At 34.3% G+C, this 26,852-nt stretch overlaps 1 protein-coding gene across 1 annotated transcript in view; it reads right to left on the bottom strand.

Annotated features, from left to right (window-relative positions):
* Positions 1–26,852, bottom strand: part of LOC142343140 (uncharacterized) — a 186,340-nt gene that overhangs the window by 47,566 nt on the left and 111,922 nt on the right. The window contains exons 4-7 of the mRNA XM_075394832.1: positions 15,625–16,018; positions 4,946–5,445; positions 3,729–3,915; positions 3,324–3,489 (exon numbers count right to left, since the gene is read on the bottom strand). Of these exons, the coding sequence (XP_075250947.1) occupies positions 3,324–3,489; positions 3,729–3,915; positions 4,946–5,445; positions 15,625–16,018 (1,247 nt within the window). The remainder of the gene's footprint in view (positions 1–3,323; positions 3,490–3,728; positions 3,916–4,945; positions 5,446–15,624; positions 16,019–26,852) is intronic.

Raw genomic sequence — 26,852 nt, 5'->3', positions numbered from 1 at the left:
AATTAAATTTTCATGTACAACTCAACAAAGTCCTGTCAAATATGGCCACAGCGATTAGATCCATATATTTTATACGTTATCGGTTACCTCTGAAAGCACGATTGATGCTATTCAAATCCCTAGTCCTTTCTCATTTAACGTTCAGTGCTCTATTTTTTCAGAACTTGAAATTCTCTGCAATGCAGCGAATTAATCGACAAATCAGTTGGGGAATTAAAGTTTGCTATATGAGAAAAAATTTTGAGAGATCTACAGATCTCTTAGTAAAATCTAACACTTTGCCTGCAGAACTTTTAATAAGCCAGATGAGCGTTTCAAAACTTAGGAATGATATTTCATTATTGAAATCAGATGGCACTGAGAGTTTTTCTCTGAGTGGTAATGTCTTAGTAAGAAAAAACAACAGAACTGAACAGCTAATTCTGCTAAGGTCGAGCAGTCGATCATTACAGAAAAGAAGCATCCAAAAATGGAATAAACTTCCGCGTGAAGTCCGGACTATCAGATCACGCTCAAAGTTTAAACGCATGTTAAAACAGCATCTGCTCCAACAATTCAAACTTGTACCGTTGGAAAGGAACGTTGGTGGCTTCAAAAGTTATTTTCACCTTTAAAAAACGGAACCACTAATTTTGATTTTCAACAATGTACTAATTTTGTATATATAATTTTAAACTTGTAAAATTTAACCCCCGGGTTATATTTTCAATTTACTTGTTTAAACAAAAAAAGAATCATGTAATATCAAATTCAGAGTGGTAACACAGTATTGTAGCATCCATAAAAAATCAATTCAAAGAAAACTAAATTACAACAGCCTAAAACGAAAAACAGCCTTAAAACTTTATCTATATGCCCCATTATCTCAAAAATACTTCACTGAATGCAGCGCATGATCTTCTCTCGCTCAGATAAAACCTGTCCACAGGTCAATTTCAGTCAGCTTCGCTTTTGCGTTGAACCGCCGTTGGACGAATAGTAAGTTCAGCTGATAACATTATCATTTGTCTGAAGACATTTATCCCTTACCTGACCAGATTTCATAAAATATTTCATAAACAATTATATCTGTCAGAAAAAGTTTTCAGCATTGACTTCATTCATATAAGCTAACATAAAAACAATTATGACATCCTTCAGACACCACGCAAAACAGCTCACATTTAAATCTTAAGATACAAAATTGATGGCAAATAATTTCTGCAAAATCTTGATAACGCAAAATAGCTTTTAGAGGCAAATCTGGTAGCGCTGAAATATGGACAGAAATCTTATGATGAGCAAAATTGTTATAGGCCGCAAAAACTGACGCTGCTATCATTGTCATGAAATGACTCAAGATAATGATCTGAAGGACTTAGAACTGCACGATTAGCTCTGGTACCCAAAAGACACACCAAGAAAGCAAAAAGCAGATAATGTTCTTAGAAACTGAACTGACCTATTCGAAGAAAAAGAATACAAAAACTCAGGACACATCGAACTATTGCAAAAAGTAAAATATTAGGAAAAAGATGAAAACCATCACAATTCAGAAGCAAAAATCAGTTTTCAAAAGCTAGACCTATGGATAATCGCGGTTACAAATATCAACCAAAGCTGAAAAGAAACGCCAGTAAATTATAACTGCTGAAACATAAAAGAAAATTTTCTGCTAACAAAATCTAAAAAAAGGCTGAAACAATTACACGGACACAACAACGAATAAAATCAAAGTTCTTAGGAAAATGCTGGAATGACAAATGCAAGAAAGTGGAGCAAACGGATACGTTTTAAAGAAAAACAAGAAACCAAAAGACTACTTTGTAAATTCTGAAAGTTCAAAAAAAATAACGTTAAAGAAAATGTAATGGAAAAACAAGTGCATTTCTTTATTTAGCAATCATGAATTAAAACCATTACATAGTCATCATTCTGTCTGAATAAAAAGTGAAAAATAAACATTCAAAACAAAAACAATTCATAAAAAACAATCAATTTAACGTCAAAAAAGTCAATTTTTAATAAATTAAATCCCTGGCTTTGCAGACACACTTTTGCTATTAATTAAAACCAAAACCAAACAAGAGAATAACAATTGAATCAATATATGCATGATATTATAGCATAGCTGGCACATCAACAGAAAACAGCCCCTATAGCTTTGTAGATCTGCAGTCTCAATGGGATAGTAAGAAACAGACAAAAACAATATTTTTTGCTAAATGCTCAGAAGTTATATTTTGATAACGATTCCGCATAATTAATTGCTGCTTTTATTAGCTGCTCTCCAATACCTTCAATTAGAGTGGAAAACACTTGACTTTATCTTAAAGCAACGAAAAGGCAATTTAAGAGTAAGGAAGTCGCTTTTGAGACAGAGGTAAGTTAAGTGTTACCAAAAACTTCATCACGCAAATGAACAATAAAACTCGCTGCACAAAGAGTGAAAAATGACGTCACGCACTCAATTCAGTTGTAATTGCATGAACGAATGAACAAAAAGTGGCTGTGACGTCATATGGTCGTAACAAAAATCATGACGACGAAATAAAAAAACCAAGAGAAGGCCAATAATAGCCCCAGCTATCACTGTGCGGCTATTAAACAGCAGATTTAAAGTGGTTGTGGTCGTAACAAAAATCTTGACGACGAAACAAAAATCTAGAGAAGGCCAAGAATAGCACCAGCTATCGCTGAGCGGCATTTAAAAAAACCTCACGTTAAAAAAGATGTTCAATGCATTAATTTTCAAAAGCACCCTGCCATTGACACTAATTCAGAAAAACGACCGTTCAAAGATCTAAAAATGAAGAAATTAGTGACAAAAAAAAACAAAATAAACTTAAAATTGAGAAATATGTACCCGTTTTCCACCTGAAACGCAATATTAAGCTCTGCAGGACTTTTTAGTTTTGAAAAATTACAAGCCATTCTCTCGAAAAACAACACTTTGTCATTCACAGCAGGCAGTGCAGATATAAAACTTCTCTGGCTCAGAAAGAATCAGCTCACATGGTAATTTTACTCACTTTCGCTTTTAGGTCAAAACGTCGTTTGAACAAATAGTACTTACGGTAAGCACAAAACCAAAAGAAGATCAAAACTCGTCTTCGAGTCGTATAACCGCGGAATACATCAATATAGCTACGCTTAACCTACAGCTTCGCAGCTATAATATTTGCTACAAACTTCGCTTGAGAGCAATCAAAGATCAATGAAATGGCTTCAATTTCACGTCATTGCAGATTTTTTGTGGACTGGCTATTACTTTGTAGAGATTAGGCTCGTAACCAGTCTGGTACATTTTCTCATAACTCTTGAAGGAAGTAAATAAAACAAACCAATAGGAGACGGTTCCGACTACACTGGTGCAGACACCATTGTTGTTAGTAGCCCGAGTGAATCCAAAATCAGTGATCTTGACCACATCTTCGAATGTGAGGAGTATGTTGTTGGGACTGAGGTCTCTGTGGATGAGACCCTTGTCAACATGCAAGTACTTTAGACCTACAACACACAACCTCTACATTACTCAAATAAAAGCGAGCTACCGGATGCTACCTGTTCATTAGCAAGTTACATGGTAACCATTGCCTCCTCTGGTTCTGTCTTTTAACAGGCGTTTGGCTATTATTAAAGTTCACAATTGTTTACAGAATCGCTCGTCAGTCCTGGAAAAGTTTGAAGATAACCAAAAAAGTTTTTCAATCAACTTCTTCATATGTGCACATGTATTATATACTGACCCTGTATGAACTGTATTGCAATGTTCCACACTCTTCCCTCCTCAATTGGTCCACTTTGTGATGTCTCAATGTAGTCCAGGTGCTCCTGAAGAGACACTCCCTCCACCAGTTCCATCAACACATACAGAGTCTCGTTCTCATGGAAAGACTTGAGGTACCTCACCAGATTGGGGTGACTCAGCTTCTCCTTCAAAAGCACAAGTAACAGTCTCGCATATTGCGATACATCGGACACAGAAACAATCTCTGAATGCATGTACAGGGTGAATGCACAGAAACCCCTGGTTAAGCAAGATTTCAAAACTTGCAAGAATCTTGCAAGCTTTTGAATTCATTTGGAAGGGTGTTTTATTTTTTCGCCAAAAATAGCATTTCGGTTTCGCAACTTACGTGGATTTTTTTTGAACAACTTAACCAAAACTTACTTCTAGTGCCAATTAAAGACCAAAAATTACTTCTGAATTACTATTGCGAATCAATTCATAAACTTTCATATTGTGTTTCCCACTAAAATTTTTTGACAAGATTGGTATTGCACGGTTTTGCTGTAGAGGTTCCTAAAGCTGAAGTAAATTTTGTTTTTCAATTATTGCTTCGAAAAAATATATAGCATCATCTTCAAGTGAATTCATAATCTGGCAAGATTCTTGCAAGTTTTTAATTCCTGCTTTACTAGGGACATTCGGTTGTTTTCATCGGGGATACCGTACCGGACCTTAAGGCGACGCAATTTATAGCTTTATGATTTAGATATTTACCAATGATTCGGACTTGAAGAAACAGTTCACTAATCTCATTCTATTCGAGGACTTAATTTGCCAGAATGACATTTTTAGCCCAGCTGAGAAGAAATCGTTCTTATGTATTGCATAAGTTGGATTGAGTTCAGCTAGTTATGGTCTGAACAAGAAATTTAGATTAAGAAAATATCGATGTCAAAAGTGGAAGTCGGTCCAATAGACATTTTGAACAGAGGACAATTTCATTAAAAGACCACCAGGAGAGCATAGCAACTGATAAAGTCTTTGATAGCAATAATATTGTAATACAAACCTGTCATGACCCAAAAACCCTGCCACATACTTTTCCCATACCGCTAGTGGAAGCAGTAACATTCCGAGGAATGCAGAAATGAAACAAGTGAGGTAATAGAGGGTCACCTTTTACTCAAATCATTTTGAATAAGAAAACCATACGATTAAACTGATGATAGATACCTTGAGTATTTTGATTTCGTTGACAATAGTGGCTGCCATCGTTTTCTTCTTAGAAGCAGGTTCCTTCCCAGCAAAAGTTATTTTCTTCAGCGCATAGTAAGACCGTGAGTCTGAGACATCTCTCCCTCCCATGCTATCTTGCTTCTTCGTGACTTTGAAAACTGACCCAAACGAACCGTTTCCTAACGTGTCAATAACACAGTATTTTCCAATAGTTTTCGGATCACAAACTGTTTCTCGCTGCATGTCAATACCGCTCAGCTTTTTCAGAATTTCTTCTTCCTTTAACGACTGCTGCACAACTTTGTTAAATACGTCAGATGCCAGTTTGTAATAACTGCAGATGTTCAAGTTGTAATTTCCACAATTTGCAAATTGCTCACACAGTTCGGGTGGGATAAACGTGCGAATCAAAGACCGATTTTTCTCCTTAGATGAAAAAAGCAACCTCAACACCATTAGAGCTGAGGCCACAACATTGAGCATCTCTTGCTTACAACCTGAAAGAAAAGAACCATTTCACCAATCTTCTGAAACTGATTACCCTAACTTATATGTTATCGTGGATCATATTATGTTGAATTAATACAGCGGCATACCCATATAAACAGCTAGAACCAAAAAATGGTCTAAGCTTTAAATAAGCAGAGGAAATGAGATCTTTTTAAAACGGTTGAAAGTCATTTGAAAGCAGTGTCAAGCGCTTTATCCGGAAAAGTGTTGCCATCTTAAGCAAACTGCCCAACTAACTTTTTTAACCATACCAATATAGTTACGTACCCCTTCTTTTTCTTTGACAGTTTACATCAAGCTATGAAACGAAGAACTGTGGTGGTAAATTTTTACCATAAACATTGTTTGTTTGAAACATTGTTTATTTTGTATTCTTTAATTAACTTTAACTGTGCAATGCTCTTTACTTAATCATTTGAAATAAATAGTTTTGCGGTTGTCTACTTCATGTAAAATTAATATGTACTGCTTGGAGTTATAGTTAATAGACTGTCTCAACAGACAATTCATTGTTTCTTATTTTTGTAAAAAAACAGTGAAGCACACACTACGTCAGTAGAACCAAGCTAAAGAGCAAATTGGAACCAACCAAGAAAATTCCTGTGATTGTGACCAGTTTGGAACGCGTGTGCCCAGCCACGTGAATACCCGCCCTTCACATCATGAAATTGTCTTCTCAAAACAATTTCGGTGAATCGCACAATTAGAGACTAGTAAGGCGTAAGAGACTGTAAGAGAGCTGCCCAGTGACTAATAAGATTTCTTTAAACTTCGGCGTTTGAGAGCAATTAAAAACTTTGAAATCTTGGATCAGAGCAGTGGACTAACTGAGAAATAGTCAAACAATAGAAACGGACAAAAAACAATTCCACAAAATTGGAGAAATCAAACATAATAGCAAATAAGATGTGGACTCCTGATTTTTAAAAAACTTGGCATCTAATATAAGCTAAACTCGAAATATAAGAGAAGAGGTAGGCAGAAACAGAAATGTCAGAAACTTTCCGAAAACTGTCCAACAAATTATCAAAATAATAAAATTCCGCTAAAATTTATAAGTTTTAGGGTCTCCAGAACTACAATTGCAACGCTAAAGGGACGCCGAAACCCATCTTCAAGTTCAAAAGCAGTTTATTGAAAATTTAAACTGTAGAATGACAAAAAGACTGGAAAATACAAACTCATTAAATAATACTTTTGTTATAAAACAAACTCCTTCGCCATAACCACTGCAACTAACATGCAGGCTATCGAAGACATGGTTGGACATTTAGTAGACCGCGATAAAAACGACAAAAAATATTTACGATTTTAGAATAAAAACGTAAACCGACCAATGTCGGAAGAATTGCTCTCGAACGACAGGCGGGTAGAAAAAAATTTGACCCCGCCGGAATTCGAACCATTGACCTCCCGATCCATAATCTCACGCACTGCCCACTCGGTTATCAGTCCCTTAGTTTCGCTATGCTGCAAACGATTTTATATTAGCAACAAGCTTTAATTCGGAGTGAAAGCAATAGAGATCACTCAAAAATGAACAAAAGCGTGAAAAAGTCCCTTGAGAAGTCAAAGAATATTCTAGAAAAGCGCAAAATGTTCAAGGGAAAAATTTGCATAAAAAAGACCAACACGTTTACAAAAATTGCTATGAAATTCGTTAAAGATCAATTAACCAGAAGCACTAAAAAGTTTCAAGAAGCTACCTGTTCACCTGAAATTAGGTCTAACAACTTCATCAAAAGTAGAACTCAGAAGACAACTAAACCAGGCTGAACTCCAATGAAAAAATTATGTACGAAAATTGTTCACACTAAGTACATAACATGAATGTATGTCTACTAATTAGTTCCATTGAACCTCATTCTTAGATACTATTAACGATCATAGAAAACTGCTCAGCGACTTAATTTTTTTTTAATTTTGTTGGGTTTTTACCATCTCCATGTCTCAAAACAGGTCACAATTTTTCGGAAAAACGGCCAAATTGATGTTGCCAAAAATCGCCTAAAAAAACATCATGACCAATATAATTGCTACAAACTTCGTTTGAGAGCATTAAAAAAAAGCCCGGCAGATTTCCGGAAAATAGCCGCCATTGATCTCCATAACCCCGATTAAGATGATTCTTATGCAAAAAAAAAATCTGAAAATAAGAACTATTGATCTCATTCCGTAGTTAGATATGCACCTGTTTGTCAGTGAGGAGATATACGGGCTAGTATCAATACAAAAAAAACATTAGAGATAGTAACTAAGACTTACATGAACAAAGTTCAAGTAGCGCGCATCTAAAATTGGGCTATACGAGATGACTACACCGTTTCTATTTTTGATTTCGTTTTTCACTATTGACTCCTTTTAATTTAAATTGCTCTGACAAGCGACTGCTGCTTAAGTGAACTTTTAACCAAATGAGAGAAGAAAGAAACTAGCCCAGAGAAGTCATAAAGATTTTACGAAAAATATCGCAACAGCTGTCAACTAAGCAAAAACGAAACAAATTTTTATTGGACGAAGTAAAAAAACATAGCTGGACAAGTCCTGAATTATAATCCACAGAATTATTACCTGACAATTAAAAATTTTACAGCAACTTTAAATTAAGACAGTCAGCAAAGCCATGACCTACCCTGTATGCGCAAAAACGAACAATATAAAAATAGGAATTTTCCCCCCAGGATATAGCATTTTAAGGACCACCAAAAATAACAACACTAAAATCACGACAAACTAAAATCCAGACATCCTTAGAATGAGTACACAACGCAACAGCATCGTGGGAATCAACAACAAAAAACCCCAAAAACTAAAGAAACTGGCAAAAATCAGAATATCTTTGAAAGTCAGAGGCATCAAAGTAAGAAAACCGCAAAACAACAAATAAAAATCCCTGACCTTTTCGAAAGTTAGAATCAAGAATTTTGCCAAAATTACTCCTTACTAGAAGGCCAACAACTGTAATTCTGGAGACTTAAGTATAAGAGCACAAGAAAAACAACAAACATGCAAGAATAAAGTCAACTTTTATGAAAAGTGTAAACACGGAAAAAAAGGACTGCTATTAACTTCAGCTAACAATTAGATTTACCTATTCCTAAATAACAACTACTGAGACCTATCTTTAATGGAATAACTGATAAGGTAACAAAAATACAACCAGTTTTCGCAAAGACTCAATCATTCTTTTTGAAAAATAGAGGAAAAGTTAGACAAAGCATTAGCTACCGACTGAAACAATAATTTCGATTTACTAAATACTCATTAGTAACCGATGAATCACGTCATCAATCAGATTATATTATAAGACCACAATAAGTAAAAAAAAATCCATTACCAAAACTCAAAAACGCGCATTTTTTGAAAACAACTAACATATTGCAACAAGATCTTGAGCGTCTCTCACAGTGGTGCAGAGACAATAGCATGATGTTCAATTTAAACAAATGCGTCTTTTACAACACTCAGAGAGGACAACTGGTACTCTTTTTATTGACGATTACCAGCTCAATCTTAAGTTGATTCAATATGCGATCTTGGATTAAAAGTATCAAAAACACTCAACTGGGAAGTTCACATACGTGGTAAACTCATGAAAGCGCGAAAGAATTTGAATTATCTCCGACACTTTGTTCCCTATTGCCTTCCTTCTAAAGTAAAATTCAACTTGTTCTCCGCGTGCGTGATGTCGTCGCTTCTCCAGCCTGGCATGTTGACGCTACCCATTTGCGACTCTTGGAGAAGTTCTATTGGAAGAGGCTATGCTAGTGTTTTGGTTATAGTGAGTATAAATCTATTTTGTCTCTCTCAGAGAGCCTCTCTATTGCCTATCAACTTATTGATCGTGATTTGAAGTTCATCAGCATTATTCAAGGCAAAAGTTGTATTCCCTTCAGTCAGTATTTCAGTCTTGCATGATCTAACGGATGTCGCCGCAGCGGCCAAACAGGTCATCTCGTTGTCAATACATGCGTCTAATAGCTGGTCGCCAAGTCCTACTTTAACCGCATTCAAACTGTTGTAATGATTTTAATGATGTGGGTGATTTTGATTTACTCTACCCTCCATTGGATTACAAAAGTCATTTCCGAAAATGCTTAGGTGATCTGCGAGACTCCAAATTTGAATTCAATCGAACCTTTACGTGGTCAATAAAGTGTCGATGCCCTACATGGGTATCTTAGTATCCCTTCTTTTGTACAGCTTTTTTTCTACTCAGCTTTATGTACATATCTTAATTTGTTATGGTTAAAATTCCATCAGTTTGGTAAATTGAAGTCTTTACTACTACTTCTACTACTACTATAAGTGATAAAGAGCAATAGGTACGAAATGAAACGATTAACTCGACTAATTTTAGCACCCTTAGCAAGAAATGACACCATTAAGGGATAAGACGACAAAATGAACTACAAAAACACGCAAACCTAAACAATAATTCTCAAAAAAATGAGTGACAGTCAGGAAGCACTAGTTTTAAAATGACACTATTAAACCGAGCGAATTTAACCCCATTGACAACCTATAATCTATGAGGCCTGTATCTAATGAGATCAGATGATAACACTACAAAGCTCAACTAGTACTAGCAAAACTAAAAAGTCATTAAAATTTTTCGAAAACAATTAGTGTCGGTCATGAAAACCACTAACTATGAAACCCAAACATTATTACGGTTCCTTTTCCCTCATTCACAACAATGAGGCTGTCACTAACGATAATAGTTAATAAGACAAAAGTAAAATAATGATAACGCAAAAATCAAATGTTCACTATTGTTTTATGACAACAAATACCGTCAAATACGTTGATGATTTCAAACTATTGCAATCAGGCTCAATTAGAATACAAATGCACGTAGTACTCAAGAGAAGAAAAGCCAAAAACTTAAATCACCGCACGTGATAAAAAATGTTCTAAAAAACCGAAAACTCTTTTCTCACTCCACTTCCAAGCTTATTTGAAAACAAAAATTAAGTTTCAAATCCACTTGCTTTCTCCCTCGCTTTACTACAACATGCGGGATTAAAATCACCTTACTAATTTAATTTCTCAATGACGTGAAACAGCCGCAAAACTGTAAGATATTTAAAAAAAATAGCGAAAACAATCCCGGAAACGACTTGAAGTAAAAAAAATGATCATCCTCAGACCTAGTGCACACCTTACATAGTTATACAAAATATTTCGATACTAAATAACATGAAAAATATCATAAGAAAAGTACTGAAAATAAGAGGAAAAATAAGACAAGAAAAGTACCTGAAAATTGATATAGCACCTGATGAAACTTGCTACTCCAAAAATTTAAGTCTTGGCAAAAGACGTCGTAATAAAGGAAGCCCGCAAATAATGCTTCCAATTGAAAGATAACCGTACAAAATTGGTTCATAAAGAGAAAAGCCCACGAAAAGGCTAAGGAGATGACAAAGGACAAAATCAATAAAAAAACTCTTTTAAAATTCTGAAACATAAGACTCTACCAATAAACTAAAACGCCATTTCCGACTATTTTTAGCATAGCAAAATTAATTCATCTTCTAGATCAGTCACCAACCCAACACTTTGTAGAGAAAAACTAAATAACAATTAAAAAGCGGCAAAGAACCAACAACCTAAAATAGAAAATTACATAACTCAATTCAGTGAAAAAAGCTATGACTTGCTTCCAATTGTCTTCCCAACCATTATTCGGCAACAAAGTTTAAACATAGCTGGCAAATAGCCACCATTGACCCGCTTGACGCAAATTGGGATTGAAACAGAAAAAAATTAATAGATATAAATCGAGAGAATTTTTCTAAGTGTCAAAGTGTACTTATTTGGTAAGCAAATTCTGCATCTGCATAGTCGGCGTGTAAATTCTGAATACATACTAGTAATTCAGCCTAATGACTTAATTGGCTTAGGACTTTAATGAACGGGCCGTGTTCATCCCGTCTCTTTTGATTTTGCTCTTTTGACTTTGACCGTATTCGCTACATGATGTAATTCAATAGATGAAAGAATTTAAAATCCATTGAGTTGAAACAAGGAGTGAAGTAAGTAAACAATTAGTTAAGTAAATCATGACTTATGTAAAACAAAAAACGTGATCAAAAGGAAAAGCGAATTAAAAAAAGAAGAGCATCTAAATAACAGCCGTTGAGAGGCTGTCGGCGGCTATTAATAAAATAATCTCCTCGATCAGTCGCCCGTCCAACATCTGGCAGAAAAATTAAACAAGAAATATTAAAAAAAGAGCAAATAATCCGAAAAAATGTATAAATTATTATAGCAAAAAAAGCCATGTCTAGCTGTCAAGTGTTACTTCATAGCGGCAAGAACTGAAAATTAGCTTGATCAAACACTTGATCACAAAAAACTACAACGAGAAACAAAATAATTGAACCAATAGCCAACAAATTTTAAAACAAAACAGACAAAATTTGCTAAAACTAACTCAAAATTCTCCAACAAAAACAACTCAAAATTAATATCAATCGCAATTGAAGACAACAACAATTAATAAGAACTAAATTCAACCAAAAACTTCAACTGCAATTAAAAATTGAAGAGTACAAAAACTGCTAAAAAGCTTAAAACAATGCGAAACGAATAAAATAGCTTAAAATTGTACCTGGAAGTGCAATATTTGAAACAGAGATCTGAAAAACAGAGAGAGGAATTCAGTTCTGAGAATGGGGTAAGTCACGTGTGACCAAAAATTTCACTCAAATGAACAAAAAAAACTGCTATGAGTGAAAAACGTCACACGCATTTCGGTTGAAATTGTATGAAAGACTGAACAAAAAGCAGATTTGAAGTGATTGCGACATCAGAATGGTCGTTAAAAAAATCTTGACAAAAAAACAAGAGGGCCAAGCTATCGCTTCCCAGCCATTAAAACACCTTTGCCTGACTGTTTAAAAAACTGCGATCGAAACACTTCCAATTACAATTAGAAAAGAAACGTCGAAGACCAAATTTAAACAAAAAGTTACAGCGGAAATGCATAAACGACACGAAACAGTTCCAATAGACAGAAGGGTTGCAAGATTCAAACATATTTCTTATTAAACTATTTTATGAAAACCGAACCTTAGTTTGTTATGAATTAGAAAATAAACATACCCAGCAGATTGCCGGAAAATAGCCGCCGTTGATTCCAATAAGCATGATTGGGATTGAACGAATAGAATATATTGAAAAAAAAAGATTTTTGTACAAAAATATGTTTTAAGTCCGATTTATTTTGATGGCATTTCGTAGTTGAACTTCTGTTTCTTAGAGTTTCGTACTTCTGTTTCTTAGAGAGAGGCTACAGGGACTACTATCAACACCAATAAGCATTAGAGGTGGTAACTAAGACTTATAGGAACGACGTTCAAATAGCGGGCATCTAAAATTGGGCTTTATGGGTTTATCCCGTTTCTATTTCTGACTTCAATTTTTTATACCGACTCTGTTCATTTTGAATTGCTTTGCTTAGCAACTGATGTTCAAATTCACTTTTAGCAGAATGAGAGAAGAGAGAAACTAGCCTAGAGAAGTCAAAAAGATTTCACGCAAAATGTCGAAAAAGCGGCAAAATGGTAAAGCGAAAAAAAGTTTGACGAAGTAAAAAAAAATACGAGCGCAATAATAGCCGGCTGAGAAGATGAGGGCGGCTATTAATAATGTTTGATTAATAAATTTCTAACATGTAACATTAACCAAGTGGTCAGTTTAATTTACATGTTTCAGATTTTTTTTTAAAAAAAGCCGCACTTGATCAGAAAATTTCACTCGCTTGGCGAAATTTTTTCCACATCTACTTCTTGCTCGCTCGCTCGCTCGCTCTCTCTCTCTCTCTCTCTCTCTCTCTCTCTCTATCCTTTCTCTCGTCTCTCTCTCTCACTCTCTCTCTCTCATTCTCTCTCTATCTCAAAATACGACATGAACAAAAAAAACATTGTTGTTTCTGCTTATCAGATTTCTTCAAGAATTTGACCTAAACACTTTGTTTACACGCAATTGATTTTGTTTTCACTTCATGACACTCCAACAAAATTACCAAAAAAGACGCTCCATCAATACTCCACCAAGGCAGCACACCAATACAATCCAAATACTTTGGATTGTAAAACAAACATACCCGGCAGATTGCCGGAAAATAGCCGCCGTTGATTCCAATAAGCATGATTGGGATTGAACGAATAGAATATATTGAAAAAAAAGATTTTTGTACAAAAATATTTTTTAAGTCCGATTTATTTTGATGGCATTTCGTAGTTGAACATACTTCTGTTTCTTAGAGAGAGGCTACAGGGGCTACTATCAACACCAATAAGCATTAGAGGTGGTAACTAAGACTTATAGGAACGACGTGCAAATAGCGGGCATCTAAAATTGGGCTTTATGGGTTTATCCCGTTTCTATTTCTGACTTCAATTTTTTATACCGACTCTGTTCATTTTGAATTGCATTGCTTAGCAACTGATGTTCAAATTCACTTTTAGCAGAATGAGAGAAGAGAGAAACTAGCCTAGAGAAGTCAAAAAGATTTCACGCAAAATGTCGAAAAAGCGGCAAAATGGTAAAGCGAAAAAAAGTTTGACGAAGTAAAAAAACATAGCAGGACAAGTCTTGACGTACAATTCAAAGAATTTTCATTGACTACACAGAAAAACTAGACCTAGAAAGGACTATCAGTGAATTGAGAAAATCATTTTAAAAAAAATCAGAACAAAAAAATAAGAACAGAAAATCAATATCAAAATGCCGCATGTGAACAAAAAAACCACTAGCGAGAAATGAAAATTAAAATTCAAACAAAATACTAGGCCTAGAATGAGCTGCGAATGGATTGGGAAAACCATTTAGAAAAAAATCCGATCCAAAAAAATTGAAAAAACAGTAAAAATCAGAGTGAAATTGCCGCATGTGAACAAAAAACCACTACCGAGAAACCGAATTTTTGTTCAAACACCGTTTTCTCACTCTACTTTAAAATTAGAGCGAAAAAAATTCACGCTGCAAAACCACTCGCTTTTTCACTCCATTTCCTGTTTCGGCGTGACCAAAATCACTACTCCAATTTGACTTCAAAAATCATGAAAATGTGTGAACAAATCTTAAAAAAAAAACATAGCAGGACAAGTCCTGACGTACAATTCAAAGAATTTTCATTGACTAAACAGAAAAACTAGACCTAGAATGGACTATGAAAGAATTGAGAAAACCATTTTAAAAAAAATCAGAACAAAAAAATAAGAAATAAACAGAAAATCAATGTCAAAATGCCGCATGTGAACACAAAACCACTAGCGAGAAATGAAAATTTAATTTAAACAAAAAAACTAGGCCTAGAATGAGCTGTGAATGGATTGAGAAAACCATTTAGAAAAAAATCCGATCCAAAAAATCGAAAAAACAGTAAAAATCAAAGTGAAATTGCCGCATGTGAACAAAAAACCACTAGCGAGAAAGCGAATTTTTGTTCAAACACCGTTTTCTGACTCTACTTTAAATTTGGAGCGAAAAAATTTCACGCCGCAAAACCACTCGCTTTTTCGCTCCACTTCCTGTTTCGGCGTGACCAAAATCACTACTCCAATTTGACTTCAAAAATCATGAAAATGTGTGAACAGATCTTAAAAAAAAAAAAAAAAAAGACAGCGCCCCAATACAATTCAAATTCTTTGAATTGTAAAAAGACAGCGCCCCAATACAATTCAAATTCTTTGAATTGTAAAAAACGAGCGCAATAATAGCCGGCTGAGAAGATGAGGGCGGCTATTAATTAGGGTCGCTATAATAGCCTAGAAGATGAGGGCGGCTATAAATGAAACCATTCCCACGTACGTTTCATAACATTTGAGCAGTAAACTACCGCCAATTGAGTTCCAACTGATGAAATTGTGAATAGAGTGATTTAGAGCAGCCAGAACACAAAAAGCCAAGGGTTAAAAGCAAAAGTCTAGGGTTAAAAGCAAAAAGTATTAGCAGATCAAGCCCGGAAAAAAGTCTAAGACGGTCAAGCATAAGTTATTTTCTTAATTTACACATTTGATCTTGGCTATTACGATATTACCTATTTGAATAACATGTGTAAACAAAAAACGTAAAAAGTTGTATTAAAGTACCACCAGGACTAAAATAACAATGCTTGAAACTTTGTTCGAGAGCAATTAATATTATGTTACCTGGGATTTTTGTTTTCTGAAATGGGATTGAGAACACAATATGACCCATGACATAAATCCCATTCGATTCCACAAACACTTTCTCGTTGAACTCTGAAAGACGACAGATCCTGGAAAATGCAGAGCACACAGCCAACATACACGAAAAGTGTTTACCAGCGGTGGCCTCCGATTCCAAATCGTTTTCGCAGGAGTTGATGGAATGTGATGTCATCATCAGAAATCCCAGCAAGTGGGGCACAATTTGTCCACCCAAAGAATTGCTATCTCGCTTCACAACTGAGCAGTGAATTATTTCAGGTGAAAATGAGCAGAGTTTGGCAAAGATCCAACAGCAGGTCAGGCACAGATCAATACTTGAGAATGAGTCCAATCTTATATTGTTCACAAGCACCTAAACAACTCAAATTGTTGCCAATATATCAATACATTAATTAAAAGTCACGCAAAAATTGAAATATTGCCGCAAATGGTCTTATACACGTCCTTAAAATCCAAGAACACCAGTTCACGATTGCATCATTCTATCTGGTTTGCCCAATCCCAAACTTTTCATCCAAAACTCCATCAAATATCGGGCTACCAAACTGTACAACACACTGAAAACCAATTCAACTACCAGATGATGTGCAAAACCTAAACTTATCACAAGTCTCAAAAATTTACCATGATGTAAAAATTCTCTAAATTTTGCAAAATTATACCCTTGTTAAACATATTTTCGAACTTTGAAGTACCCAAAAAGATGCACCCTTGACTGCATGTTATAAGATATCTATTTATAAGTGCTGATTCGGGACAAAAAGTTTGACCCATCTAGCTCGTTGAGATATCGCGGTTTTTAGATTTTTCCCAGAAAAACTTTAAAAAAATTCGAAAAATTGCTGCCATCTAAATTAAAGCGCAGCGCAAATTATGGGAATGGAATAGATATAGGATAGAAACAGTGCTGAGTCAAAACTTTCTACTACATCGATTTAGGTATAAAATAAAACAACCAAAAAAAATGTTTTTTAATTAAATTTTATTTATAGCCTTAAAACTTACTGCATACAGGGTAGGACTTGGCGGACAGTACTGTCCCGTTTTCTATCCCTTCCAGGTATCTTCAATTTCAATTTTATTTTTCGTTTGTATTTACTTCATCACCTGGATAAAATAATCTCTCTCTCTCTCATCAAACATTAACAACAAATAAAAACTAAAAACTAATAAATCAACAAAACTGTACATGAAACGTCGAGTACGTACATGCTGTCAGAAGCACTAAAGTAGATACCATGAAGCGGTTCACGACTGCATCACTATCTGGTTTGCCCGAACTCAATGATTATTTCAACAATTGAATTCAACGTCAAAAGAACAAATTTACACACATTGAGAACTCTCAGAACCACAGCCCCAATTTGCACAAATCAATTACAAAGAACAGGTCCGACCATGGACACAAGCATAATCATCAGAAAACAACATAAATCAGCTAGCCATTCTGGAACCAGGTAGCAAATGCAAAATTCCACGATTTTGAAACTATCAAAAACAGAAAGGAAAAACATCAGAACTGTACAACTACATTATTACCATTAAAACCTTATGTATAAAACACCTAGTCTACTTTTTGCATCAATTTAAGAAACAAGAAAAGTATCCCAAAAGTCTTTAGAAACAACAGCTTGCAAATCAACAATCAGCAAAAACAATTTTATCAGCTATTAAAAATGGATAAAACTAAAATTAACCAATTTCTGAAAGTAGCAAACGTTCCATCAAATGGTACCAAACAAGCAACGAAAAATATCGTGAGCCATTTCACAAATGCATGCTAAAACAGTTGGTAAAGTCAAAATCACTGCTAATAACCAGAATTAAAAAATAAAGAATAGTAGAACCAAAAACAAAACAACAGAAAAAATGGAAACTGGATCAACAGGTGAGAGCTCCAAAAACCCCAACGCCACTGAACATTGAGAGCAACTTGGACGCAACATAAAAATTATTAGATACTAGATATTAAATTATTAGAAGACAATCAAGTAAAGAGACTAGCTAGACATCTCGAAAAAGTCTCACAATCGCAGCTTCTTAATCGTGATTTAGCAATAGCAGTATTCAACAACTATTGAGTAAAAATCAGATAAAAAGCCGATAAATCAACAAAACTGTACAGTTAACGTCAACAAATACATATCAGACAAACTAAAAAGAACAACAGGAGGCAGGCAATTCTTTTGCCACGCTGGCTGGTTTTGCCGACTCACCCATTCTTAAAAAAAACATTCAACGTCAAAAGACAAAAATTACACGCAATCAGAAACAATAAATGAACAATAAATCAACAAAAATTCACAATTAACGTCGCGCACATACATGTTATCAGATAAACTAAAGTGAAAAACAGGAGGTAGGTCACTCTTTCACCACTCTGGCTGGTTTCACTAAACCACTCATTCTTCAAAAAAAGAATTCCAAAAAAATTACTCTCAGAAGCACGGACTGAAACTGACGCACACATCAATCAATAAGAAGAGGTCCGACAGAAGACCTAGGAAAAATATACAAAAACGAGTTATCTCAGCTACTCTAAACTCAATAAAATTTTAGAAACCATTCACTGTAACCAATTAACTTACGCAATATCCAAGAAAATGAATCCTTTCAAAAACAGCAAAGAAAAACATGAGACATTTCACATTTCAAGTGCATGATCAAAACAGCTGGCAAAGAAAATCAGCGCCAACATTCAGATATAACAATTAAAGAATAATAAAATCAAGAACAAAACAACAAAAAGCATGGAAACTGGATCAACTAAAATCAACAGATGATAGCTCCAAAAACGCCACAACACATTCAACATCAAGAGCAAAAAATACGCAACATTTAAATTATCGGACACTAGATATTACACTATTAGAAAGCAATCAAGGAAAAGCACCAGCATCTCAAAAAAGTCTCAGAACCACAGCTTAATCATGATTCAGCAATAGCGATACTCATCATCTAATCAGTACAAATCAGACCTAGAGCCAATAAATCAACAAAATTTTACAGTTAACGTCGAGCACATACATGTTATCTACTGGGTTTGCTACACGGCTCATTTTTCAGAAAACGAATTCAACGTCAAAAAACAAAAAAACGCACACAATCAGGACTCTCAGAAGCACAGACTGAAACTGACTCACACATCAATCATTAAGAAGAGGTCCGACAGAAGACCTAGGAAAAATATACAAAAACGAGTTATCTCAGCTACTCTAAACTCAATAAAATTTTAGAAACCATTCACTGTAACCAATTAACTTACGCAATATCCAAGAAAATGAATCCTTTCAAAAAGCGAAAAAACATCAGAACTGTACAACTACATTATTACCATTAAAACTTATAAAATAGGTACTGAATTTTTGGCATTTCAATTTAAGAAGTCTTTATACAAAAACTTCAAAAAGACTAAAATATCTCAAAATTCTTTCGAAACAACAGCTTTCAAATCAAGAGTCAGCAAAAACAAAATCTATCACCTATTAAAATTGAATCAGACTTAAAGTTCAAACAAAAATTAACAAACTTGTGAAAATAGCATACGTGCCATAAACGGGTACCAGAAAAGCAACGAAAAACATCATGAGACATTTCACAAGTGCATGATCAAAACAGCTGGCTAAGAAAATCAGCGCCAACATTCAGAATTAACAATTAAAGAATAATACAATCAAGAACAAAACAACAAAAAACATGGAAACTGGATCAGCTAAAGTCAACAGATGAGAGCTCCAAAAACGCCACAACACACTCAACATCAAGAACAAAAAATACGCAACATTAAAATTAATGGACACTAGATATTAAACTATTAGAAAGCAATCAAGGAAAAGCACTAGCATGACATCTCGAAAAAGTCTCAGAACCACAGCTTAATCATGATTCAGCAATAGCGATACTCATCATCTATTCAGTACAAATCAGACCTAGAGCCAATAAATCAAAAAAATTTACAGTTAACGTCGAGCACATACATGTTATCTACTCGGTTTGCTACCCTTCTAATCTTTCAGAAAACGAATTCAACGTCAAAAAACAAAAAAATGCACACAATCAGGACTCTCAGAAGCACACACTGAAACTGACGCACAGATCAATCACAATGAAGAGGTCTGACCGAAGACCTGGGAAGAACAAACAAAAACGAGTTATCTCATCTTTTCGAAACAGAATAAAATTTTAAGAAACCATTTATTATAATCGAATAACTTAACGCAATATCCAAGGAATTGAAAACTTTCAAACAGCGAGAAAAACATCAAAAAAAGTACATATATATTATTACCATTAAAACATATGAATAAAATACCTACTCAATTTTTGGCATGTCAATTTAAGAAGTCTATGCAAAAACTTCTTTTCCAAAAGACTAAGACTTCCGAAACAACAAGTTGTAAATCAATAACAAATCAATCAGTCAGCAATAACAAAATCTATCAGCTATTAAATTGGAGCATTAAGTTCAAAAAAACTATCAAGATTGTGAAAGTAGCATAGGTGCCAGAAAATGATACCAAAAAGGCAACGAAAAACATAATTAGCTATTCAACAAGTGCATGATCAAAACAGTTGACAAAATTACTGCTAACAACCAGAATTAACAATTAAAAAATAATAAATTCAAGAATAAAACAACAAAAAACAAGGAAACTGGACCTACTAAAGTCAACAGATGAGAGCTCCAAAAACCTTCAAACCATCAGGAGCAACCTGTACGCAACATAAAAATTATTAGATACTAAATATTAAATTATTAGAAAGCAATCAAGAAAAAACATTAGCATGACATCTCGATACAGTCTCAGAACCAAGCTTAAAAATCATGATTCAGCAGTAGCGACATTCATAATCTATTCAGTAAAAATCGGAGCTAGAGCCATTAAATCAACAATATTTCACAGTTAACGTCGAGCACATATATGTTGTCAGATAAATTAAAGTGAAAAACAAGAGATAGGTCATTCTTTCACCACTCAGGCCGGTTTGCTAAACCACTCATTCTTCAAAAAACGAGTTCAACATCAAAAAAAATTACACGCAATCAGAACTCTCGAAGCACTGACTGAAACAGACGCACACATCAATCACTAAGAAGAGGTCCGAGAGATAACCTAGGAAAAATAAAAAAAAACGAATTATCTCAGCTACTAGAAACTCAATAAAATTTTAGAAACCATTTACTGCAATCGAACAACTTCCAACGAAAATCACCGACAACAAACAGAATTAACAATTAGAGAATAATAAAATCAAGAACAAAACAAAAAAAAACATGGAAACTGGATCAGCTAAAGTCAACAGATGAGAGCTCCAAAAACGCCACAACACACTCAACATCAAGAACAAAAAATACGCAACATTAAAATTAATGGACACTAGATATTAAACTATTAGAAAGCAATCAAGGAAAAGCACTCGCATGACATCTCGAAAAAGTCTCAGAACCACAGCTTAATCATGATTCAGCAATAGCGATACTCATCATCTATTCAGTACAAATCAGACCTAGAGCCAATAAATCAACAAAATTTTACAGTTAACGTCGAGCACATACATGTTATCTACTCGGTTTGCTACCCCGCTCATTTTTCAGAAAACGAATTCAACGTCAAAAAACAAAAAAAACGCACACAATCAGGACTCTCAGAAGCACAGACTGAAACTGACTCACACATCAATCATTATGAAGAGGTCCGACAGAAGACCTAGGAAAAATATACAAAAACGAGTTATCTCAGCTACTCTAAACTCAATAAAATTTTAGAAACCATTTACTGTAACCAATTAACTTACGCAATATCCAAGAAAATGAATCCTTTCAAAAAGCGAAAAAACATCAGAACTGTACAACTACATTATTACCATTAAAACTTATAAAATACGTACTAAATTTTTGGCATTTCAATTTAAGAAGTCTTTATACAAAAACTTCAAAAAGACTAAAATATCTCAAAATTCTTTCGAAACAACAGCTTTCAAATCAAGAGTCAGCAATAACAAAATTTATCCTCCAGTAAAATGGGATCGGACTTAAAGTCCAAACAAAAATTAACAAACTCGTGAAAGTAGCATACGTGCCATAAACGGGTACCAGAAAAGCAAAGAAAAACATGAGACATTTCACATTTCAAGTGCATGATCAAAACAGCTGGCAAAGAAAATCAGCGCCAACATTCAGATATAACAATTAAAGAATAATAAAATCAAGAACAAAACAACAAAAAGCATGGAAACTGGATCAACTAAAGTCAACAGATGATAGCTCCAAAAACGCCACAACACATTCAACATCAAGAGCAAAAAATACGCAACATTTAAATTATCGGACACTAGATATTAAACTATTAGAAAGCAATCAAGGAAAAGCACCAGCATGACATCTCAAAAAAGTCTCAGAACCACAGCTTAATCATGATTCAGCAATAGCGATACTCATCATCTAATCAGTACAAATCAGACCTAGAGCCAATAAATCAACAAAATTTTACAGTTAACGTCGAGCACATACATGTTATCTACTGGGTTTGCTACACGGCTCATTTTTCAGAAAACGAATTCAACGTCAAAAAACAAAAAAACGCACACAATCAGGACTCTCAGAAGCACAGACTGAAACTGACTCACACATCAATCATTAAGAAGAGGTCCGACAGAAGACCTAGGAAAAATATACAAAAACGAGTTATCTCAGCTACTCTAAACTCAATAAAATTTTAGAAACCATTCACTGTAACCAATTAACTTACGCAATATCCAAGAAAATGAATCCTTTCAAAAAGCGAAAAAACATCAGAACTGTACAACTACATTATTACCATTAAAACTTATAAAATACGTACTGAATTTTTGGCATTTCAATTTAAGAAGTCTTTATACAAAAACTTCAAAAAGACTAAAATATCTCAAAATTCTTTCGAAACAACAGCTTTCAAATCAAGAGTCAGCAAAAACAAAATCTATCACCTATTAAAATTGAATCAGACTTAAAGTTCAAACAAAAATTAACAAACTTGTGAAAATAGCATACGTGCCATAAACGGGTACCAGAAAAGCAACGAAAAACATCATGAGACATTTCACAAGTGCATGATCAAAACAGCTGGCTAAGAAAATCAGCGCCAACATTCAGAATTAACAATTAAAGAATAATACAATCAAGAACAAAACAACAAAAAACATGGAAACTGGATCAGCTAAAGTCAACAGATGAGAGCTCCAAAAACGCCACAACACACTCAACATCAAGAACAAAAAATACGCAACATTAAAATTAATGGACACTAGATATTAAACTATTAGAAAGCAATCAAGGAAAAGCACTAGCATGACATCTCGAAAAAGTCTCAGAACCACAGCTTAATCATGATTCAGCAATAGCGATACTCATCATCTATTCAGTACAAATCAGACCTAGAGCCAATAAATCAAAAAAATTTTACAGTTAACGTCGAGCACATACATGTTATCTACTCGGTTTGCTACCCTTCTAATCTTTCAGAAAACGAATTCAACGTCAAAAAACAAAAAAATGCACACAATCAGGACTCTCAGAAGCACACACTGAAACTGACGCACAGATCAATCACAATGAAGAGGTCTGACCGAAGACCTGGGAAGAACAAACAAAAACGAGTTATCTCATCTTTTCGAAACAGAATAAAATTTTAAGAAACCATTTATTATAATCGAATAACTTAACGCAATATCCAAGGAATTGAAAACTTTCAAACAGCGAGAAAAACATCAAAAAAGTACATATATATTATTACCATTAAAACATATGAATAAAATACCTACTCAATTTTTGGCATGTCAATTGAAGAAGTCTATGCAAAAACTTCTTTTCCAAAAGACTAAGACTTCCGAAACAACAAGTTGTAAATCAATAACAAATCAATCAGTCAGCAATAACAAAATCTATCAGCTATTAAATTGGAGCATTAAGTTCAAAAAAACTATCAAGATTGTGAAAGTAGCATAGGTGCCAGAAAATGATACCAAAAAGGCAACGAAAAACATAATTAGCTATTCAACAAGTGCATGATCAAAACAGTTGACAAAATTACTGCTAACAACCAGAATTAACAATTAAAAAATAATAAATTCAAGAATAAAACAACAAAAAACAAGGAAACTGGACCTACTAAAGTCAACAGATGAGAGCTCCAAAAACCTTCAAACCATCAGGAGCAACCTGTACGCAACATAAAAATTATTAGATACTAAATATTAAATTATTAGAAAGCAATCAAGAAAAAACATTAGCATGACATCTCGATACAGTCTCAGAACCAAGCTTAAAAATCATGATTCAGCAGTAGCGACATTCATAATCTATTCAGTAAAAATCGGAGCTAGAGCCATTAAATCAACAATATTTCACAGTTAACGTCGAGCACATATATGTTGTCAGATAAATTAAAGTGAAAAACAAGAGATAGGTCATTCTTTCACCACTCAGGCCGGTTTGCTAAACCACTCATTCTTCAAAAAACGAGTTCAACATCAAAAAAATTACACGCAATCAGAACTCTCGAAGCACTGACTGAAACAGACGCACATATCAATCACTAACAAGAGGTCCGAGAGATAACCTAGGAAAAATAAAAAAAAACGAATTATCTCAGCTACTAGAAACTCAATAAAATTTTAGAAACCATTTACTGTAATCGAACAACTTCCAACGAAAATCACCGACAACAAACAGAATTAACAATTAGAGAATAATAAAATCAAGAACAAAACAACAAAAAACATGGAAACTGGATCAGCTAAAGTCAACAGATGAGAGCTCCAAAAACGCCACAACACACTCAACATCAAGAACAAAAAATACGCAACATTAAAATTAATGGACACTAGATATTAAACTATTAGAAAGCAATCAAGGAAAAGCACTAGCATGACATCTCGAAAAAGTCTCAGAACCACAGCTTAATCATGATTCAGCAATAGCGATACTCATCATCTATTCAGTACAAATCAGACCTAGAGCCAATAAATCAACAAAATTTTACAGTTAACGTCGAGCACATACATGTTATCTACTCGGTTTGCTACCCCGCTCATTTTTCAGAAAACGAATTCAACGTCAAAAAACAAAAAAAAACGCACACAATCAGGACTCTCAGAAGCACAGACTGAAACTGACTCACACATCAATCATTATGAAGAGGTCCGACAGAAGACCTAGGAAAAATATACAAAAACGAGTTATCTCAGCTACTCTAAACTCAATAAAATTTTAGAAACCATTTACTGTAACCAATTAACTTACGCAATATCCAAGAAAATGAATCCTTTCAAAAAGCGAAAAAACATCAGAACTGTACAACTACATTATTACCATTAAAACTTATAAAATACGTACTAAATTTTTGGCATTTCAATTTAAGAAGTCTTTATACAAAAACTTCAAAAAGACTAAAATATCTCAAAATTCTTTCGAAACAACAGCTTTCAAATCAAGAGTCAGCAAAAACAAAATCTATCACCTATTAAAATTGGATCAGACTTAAAGTTCAAACAAAAATTAACAAACTTGTGAAAATAGCATACGTGCCATAAACGGGTACCAGAAAAGCAACGAAAAACATCATGAGACATTTCACAAGTGCATGATCAAAACAGCTGGCAAAGAAAATCAGCGCCAACATTCAGAATTTACAATTAAAGAATAATACAATCAAGAACGAAACAACAAAAAACATGGAAACTGGATCAGCTAAAGTCAACAGATGAGAGCTCCAAAAACGCCACAAAACACTCAACATCAAGAACAAAAAATACGCAACATTAAAATTAATGGACACTAGATATTAAACTATTAGAAAGCAATCAAGGAAAAGCACTAGCATGACATCTCGAAAAAGTCTCAGAACCACAGCTGAATCATGATTCAGCAATAGCCATATTCATCTATTCAGTAAAAATCAGCCAGAGCTAATAAATCAACAAAACTTCACAGTTAACGTTGAGCAAATACATATTATCAGATAAACTAAAGTGAAAAACAAGAGGTAGATCATTCTTTCACCACTCTGGCTGGTTTCGCTAAACCACTCATTCTTCAAAAAACGCATTAAACGTCAAAAGACAAAAATTACACGCAATCAGAACTCTGAAAAGCACTGACTGAAACTGACGGAAGAAGAGGTCCAACCAAAGACCTAGGAAACCCGAAACAGAAAAAAACCATAGAACCCATTTATTGAATACGAGTAACTTAACGATATATCCAAGGATTTGAACACTCTCAAAAATCAAGAAAAACATCAGATCTGTACAACTACATTATTACCATCAAAACTTACAAAAACCTACTCTATTTTTCGCATGTCAATTTAAGAAATCTTAATACAAAAAAGTTCTTTTCAAGAAGACGGTAAAACATCTCAACAATCTTTCGAAACAACAGGTTGCAAATCAAGAGTCAGCAATAACAAAATTTATCAGCTAATCAAATTGGATCAGACTGAAAGTTCAAACGAAACGGATCAAACTTGTGAAAGTAGCATACGTGCCATAAACGGGTACCAGAAAAGCAACTAAGAACATCATGAGACATTTCACAAGTGCATGACCAAAATAGTTTGCAAAGTCAAAATCACCGCCAATAATCAGAATTGACAGTTAAATATAAAATTAACAAAACCACAAAAAAACTGGATGAACAAAGTGAACAGATAAGAGCTCGAAAAACCCCAGAACCCGCTGAACGTCAAGAGCAACTTGTACGCAACAAAATTTTTAGATACTAGTTATTAAATTATTAGAAAGCAATCAAGAAAAGACACTAGCTAGACATCTCAAAAAACGTCTCAGAACCACAGCTTCAAAATCATGATTCAGCAATTGCGATATTCATCATCTATTCAGTTAAAATCGGAGCTAGAACCAATCAATCAACAAAAATTCACCGTTTACGTCGAGCACATATATCTTATCAGATAAATTAAAGTGAAGAACAGGAGGTAGATCATTCTTTCACCACTCTGTCTGGTTTCGCTAAACCACTCAATCTTCAAAAAACGAATTCAACGTCAGAAGACAAAATACACGCAATCAGAACTCTCAGAAGCACAGACTAAAACTGACGCACACATCAATCACGTAGAAGATGGCCGACCGCAGCCCTAGGAAAAATGACAAAAAAGACAAGTTACAACAGCTACTCGAAACTG

This window comes from Convolutriloba macropyga, chromosome 7, assembly GCF_964194025.1.
Source record: "Convolutriloba macropyga chromosome 7, txConMacr16.3, whole genome shotgun sequence".
In the NCBI taxonomy this organism is placed as follows: Eukaryota; Metazoa; Xenacoelomorpha; order Acoela; family Convolutidae; genus Convolutriloba; species Convolutriloba macropyga.
This window is presented reverse-complemented; position numbering and strand designations above follow the sequence as displayed.